The sequence below is a fragment of the Miscanthus floridulus genome, chromosome 14 (genome assembly GCF_019320115.1).
Source record: "Miscanthus floridulus cultivar M001 chromosome 14, ASM1932011v1, whole genome shotgun sequence".
In the NCBI taxonomy this organism is placed as follows: Eukaryota; Viridiplantae; Streptophyta; class Magnoliopsida; order Poales; family Poaceae; genus Miscanthus; species Miscanthus floridulus.
This window is the reverse complement of record NC_089593.1, coordinates 57,267,073-57,272,583: the sequence shown is the minus strand read 5'-3', so window position 1 is coordinate 57,272,583 and position 5,511 is coordinate 57,267,073. Positions and strand designations below refer to the sequence as shown.

At 40.4% G+C, this 5,511-nt stretch overlaps 1 protein-coding gene across 2 annotated transcripts; it reads right to left on the bottom strand.

Moving 5' to 3' along the window:
* Positions 1–891: 891 nt before the first annotated feature.
* Positions 892–4,300, bottom strand: LOC136504321 (serine/threonine-protein kinase STY46-like). 2 transcript variants are annotated; one of them, XM_066499203.1, is made up of 6 exons: positions 4,046–4,300; positions 3,112–3,161; positions 2,464–2,590; positions 2,202–2,263; positions 1,511–1,565; positions 892–1,240 (listed from the first exon to the last, which is right to left on the bottom strand). In XM_066499203.1, the coding sequence occupies exons 1-6, from the start codon at positions 4,178–4,180 to the stop codon at positions 1,118–1,120; spliced, it is 552 nt and encodes a 183-aa protein (XP_066355300.1). In that variant the 5' UTR covers positions 4,181–4,300; the 3' UTR covers positions 892–1,117. The 2 variants fall into 2 exon arrangements, with proteins under 2 accessions (XP_066355300.1, XP_066355301.1); XM_066499204.1 differs by having other exon boundaries at positions 2,476–2,590; positions 4,046–4,298.
* Between the last annotated feature and the right edge of the window lie 1,211 nt (positions 4,301–5,511).

Here is a 5,511-nt window from a genome sequence, read left to right as displayed (position 1 = left end):
TGCCGAGGGCGGCCCTCGGCAAAGAGCTCTCGGGGAATTTTGAGTCGGCGAAGAGGGTCTTTGCCGAGGGCCCTTTATCGGGCACTCGGCAAAGCCTTTGCCGAGGGCTGGACCGGCACTCGGCAAAGAAAAGCAGCCGTCACGGTATCGGCGCCTGGGACGGAGTCTTTGCCGAGGGCCGTCTCCGAGGGCCCTCGGCAAAGAATTATTCTTTTTTTTTTTGAAAAATCTTTGCCGAGGGCCTCCAACCATGGCCCTCGGCAAAGAAATGTTGCAGAATTTTTCCAAAAAATCTTTGCCGAGGGCAATGGAACGGCCCTCGGCAAAGAATTATTCTTTTTTTTTTGAAAAATCTTTGCCGAGGGCTTCCCCGTAGGCCCTCGGCAAAGAAATTTTAATTTTTTTTTAAAAAAAAGTCTTTGCGGAGGGCCTCCAACCATGGCCCTCGGCAAAGAAATGTTGCAGAATTTTTCCAATGAATCTTTGCCGAGGGCAATGGGACGGCCCTCGGCAAAGAATTATTCTTTTTTAAAAAAAAATCTTTGCCGAGGGCTTCCCCGTAAGCCCTCGGCAAAGAAATTTTAATTTTTTTAAAAAAAGTCTTTGCCGAGAGCCTCCAACCATGGCCCTCGGCAAAGAAATGTTCTAGAATTTTTCCAATGAATCTTTGCCAAGGGCAATGGGACGGCCCTCGGCAAAGGACCCTTCTTTGCCGAGGGCCTTGGTCATTGCCCTCGGCAAAGAGGCAGAAATTTAATTTTTTGTTTTGTTTTTTGCATTCCATCGACACAAGCATTTCATATATATACATATATATATCAACCATCACATATATATATCACACAGAACCCATTTTCTCACAATATATTACAACGACAAGTCACATGTTCATCATCATTCACATGTTTATTACGAAAAGTTCATGAAATTCAAGCACAAGTCAGAACCATAAACCACAAATATTACAATAAAGTCCAACTAGATCACCTAGCACTAGTCCTCAAGATGCCATCCAGTGACGACAAATACATCCAATGACGACAATGAGTACCTCAACTATGTACCTCAAGATGCCATCCAGTGACGACAAATACATCCAATGACGACAATGAGTACCTCAACTATGTACCTCAAGATGCCATCCAGTGACGACAAATACATCCAATGAGTAGTCATCAATTGTTGAAAATGCGTGTGCTTCTTGGATGTCAAGACCGAGCTCGGCAAGCAAACAGGTCAGCTGTAAAATAATGCATAGACCACAGAGTGTCAGGTGGCAAGTAGTTGCCAGTTCACAACAGAAGTTTACTCTGGAAATGGCTTTAATGTATTTTGTTAGTTTCTTCCTACTATTACCAAGTTCTTTGTTAAAACTATTTTTTCATTCATTATGTATGCTGGCTTCTTAATTTACTGAATTTAGTTAGCTCTATTAACTATGCCAGGGCTAATTCTGTGAGTAGCCGTGTCAAAGAATTTCCACACTCCAAGGAAAAAGAAGTGTGACTACCTGACTAAGGAGCTTTGGCTTATCAATAGTTGCAAAAGTTATCTCATGCATTGGCCTGCAAGATTCAGAACAGAGAGAACAATGAGTTAACAGAGAATATAACTTCTCAAATTGTTTGCATATCAACAGGCTCTATATGTCCCTAAATATGAGCTTAAGTTTTATGTACTCGGGAAAAGTGAAGGCCTCCACATATGATAATCTATCAGTTTCATGCAATGTCATCAAACCAGAATGAAACAAAAAGCTTAAAGATGCTAGCTACGGCAAGTATCGGCCTTTTTGGAGATGCTTCCACCCCTAACCAAGATTCATATATATATCAAACTTAAGAAAGTGTGGATTTTCTTGTATTCAAGGAAAATAGTATATATCCACATATTAAGATCAGTGTTTTTAAAGAAAAGGCACGTCAAGACATATATGGAGCCGATTCGCAGCAAAGCATTAGAGCTTACTGTCTACTGCTCTCATTTTTTTAATAAAGGAAAAAAATGCATTCTTCGAAAGGTAAATACCACCACAATTTAGCCATGTTAGCCATTTGTAAAACTGCAACTCCGAAATATCAGAAACAGTCTATTGGGGGTCCAGAAGGGTGATTTTATTCATATTATACATCCTGAAATGCTAAACAAATAAGGAAAGAAAAAACCGAAAATCCAGCATCGCATAGGAGGAAATTGTTTACCTGGAAATGAGATGTACACTGTGATCAGTATCATCACTCATGTCGCAAAGGTGTGTGAACTCCTGGAACAAAAGGATAATAACATCATAAAAAGCATCTTTTCACAATCTTAGACTTTGGCATTATCGAACACAGAGAGGTACTTGGTCAGGAAACGATGCACACATTTCTGAACGAAGCGCAAATCAAAATCGACGCGTGTGCAACATGCAACCATGCGATTACAGTGGATCCAATTCCAATGGGTGGATGGATGGATTACTGGATTTCTGACCTGCACGACGCGCACGGACAAGGCGGGCCGGCGTTCCGAATCGCGCGCCTCCTCGAGCAGCCGCTGGTGGGTGACCACGTCGTCCGCCCTCTCCGCGTTCACATCCAGCGCGTACCTGCGCAAGCGATTTAATCCACAAGCTCATTAGACCATGCTTTAACTAATACCAGCAATTAAAGCTCCTCAATGGAAAAATTAATCACAATGACAACTCCAACACCCTGATACATAAATAAAACCAATTCATCGCCAAACCTTGGAGAGGATTCACTTTTCACCACCATTGTCAATTAAAGTCATATAAAAGAAAACCATTAGCACCCAAAAATGCAAATGCGATGCAAATGCCATGCCTTGTGATGCAATGCCAAGAATAATTCCACAAAGAGAGTATACACCGCTTATACCATAAATGTCTCTCCTTATTTGACAACTTAAGCATCATCCTAGTTATGCCAACAAGAGCCATTACCAAGTTATAAATAAAGAGCAAGGCATATGTAATAACAAAAGTAAGATGGTCATAAATTTATATTGGAACGGATCATATTTGATAAGTTATCATTCTGAAATTTAAGGTGGAGGTGGAATAAAAAGCAAGTTAAAGCTTGTAGCAACCACCGCTACACTACTTGCCTCCCACAGAAGGAGACAACTGCTCTAGGCGTGATCCGAAGCATTACCACCTGTTTTGACACAATAAGATCAGATTATATCCTCAAACAACCATGTGCAGCAGTGTTGTTTCACTTTTTGTATCCTTAAAAATACAAAGGATATGACAACACGCAAATACACCTTAGAAACCTAAGGGAAAAAGCTTACAACTTTATTCAGAACCTCTATTTTTAACATGACCCCAATATCAATAAGGATAGACAAACTGCATTCCTTGTCAACAACATCAATAATGAGCAGCAGTGCTTCTCTTTTTCACATCTATTTTTATACAACAGATTAGATAACCAATAAATATATATTGAGAAACTAGAGTGAATAAACTACAACTTTGGTAGCAAGACAATAATTTTATCAGATCTCTATGGTCACCTAATATACAACTCAAAACAGACCTTCAGAATCTGCCTAACAGCTCATGTACCAATATACAGAAATTCATATCTCCCAGACTATACCATAGAAAAATATGAAATTTTGCTGGCAGTAAGAACTTTTATGCCCCTGCAAAAGACTTCATAGTTGAAAGAGACAATTCGGCCATTTACTATATGAACAACACCAATGAAACAGACCTACTTGATCTGCCAGGCAAACATGAACAGCCATAATAATCTAGCCGTATCTCGAGTTCTACTCCACCAAAAAATACAAATAAAAACAATATGGAAAGCTTTCAAAGTCCTCTATAACTTCCTAAACTATCTCAAGGATCAATTCCGCGCCTAACCAACCCAAAACTCGAGCCCTAGACAAACTGCTGAATCTGCCAGGAACCCACAACTAGAAAACGAGGCTAAACTCCAATCCAACCTCAAAACCTCTAATCCCCGCTGCTAACAACCTCGAAAAACTCTTAATTACAGGGGAGGGGAATGGATTCAACTCTTACCCAAGGCTTCCCCATGAAAATCCGCAGGGGGAGGTTGGGGGAAAACCCCGATCTAACACATCTCCTTGATCCTCTCTTCCTCCTCGATCCGTTTCGCTGCTCCAATTCAAATATTGATGCTGCAATGGAGGGCATCTAGAAAGGGAAGGGAGAAGTGGAGGGAGGAGGGGCTTGCTGAGAGAGGGCTCGTGAGGTTGGGGAAAGGGGGCGGTGCTGGTGTCGGCCAGAAGGAGGGGGCTCGAACAGGGGTAGTTGGATGGCCCTTGGCCCATCTGGGGTCGGGTCCTTTGCCGAGGGCCTAGACAAAGTTTTTTTATTTTTTTTTTTTAATTTTCTTTGTCGAGGGTCATTGGCCAGGCCCTCGGCAAAGATCCCCTTTGTCGAGGGCCAGGCTAGGCCCTCAGCAAAGATTTTTTATTTTTTTGAACCTAATTTTTTTGTGGTGCTATAATACATTATTGAAAACTCAATTTTAAAATTTGGGTCAATTTTGACTTTTTTTGATATATTTTCCTACTTTATTTCTTTTCGTTGATTTTTTTCGAATATTTCAAATTTGAACTGCAGTTGGATGGAATAATGCAATTTAGTGATTCGAAAAATGTTATTCATGGTATTTGGTGTATGTTGAGTCCCTATCCATGAACTCGCATCAAATTTCGGGCATCTTCTTCATGTAACATGACGAGGAACTTGTCGGAAAAGTATTTTTAAATTATATAAAATCCATACGAAGTCCGAAAATCACGAAACTTGTCGAGGTGTCATGTTATCGCATGTGTAGGCTGTGGTAAAAAATTGAGAAGGTTTCGAGCAAGTTGTGACGTCGGATGCCAAAAACCCAGACATCTGCACATGTGATCACATGCGATCACATGTGGAGATGTCTGAGTTTTATGCATCCGACGTCACAACTTGCTCGAAACCTTCTCAATTTTTTACCACGGCCTACACATGCGATAACATGACACCTCGACAAGTTTCGTGATTTTCGGACTTCGTATGGATTTTATATAATTTAAAAACACTTTTCCGACAAGTTCCTCGTCATGTTACGTGAAAAAGATGCCCAAAATTTGATGTGAGTTTGTGGATAGGGACTCAACATACACCAAATACCATGAATAACATTTTTCGAATCACTAAATTGCATTATTCCATCCAACTGCAGTTCAAATTTGAAATATTCGAAAAAAATCAACGAAAAGAAATAAAGTAGGGAAATATATCAAAAAAAGTCAAAATTGGCCCAAATTTTAAAATTGAGTTTTCAATAATGTATTATAGCACCAAAAAAAATTGGGTTCAAAAAACAAAAAAAACAAAAAATCTTTGCCGAGGGCCTAGCCTGGCCCTCGGCAAAGGGGATCTTTGCCGAGGGCCTGGCCAATGGCCCTCGGCAAAGAAAATTAAAAAAAAATTTAAAAAATCTTTGCCGAGGGCTTAGCCAATGGCCCTCGGCAAAG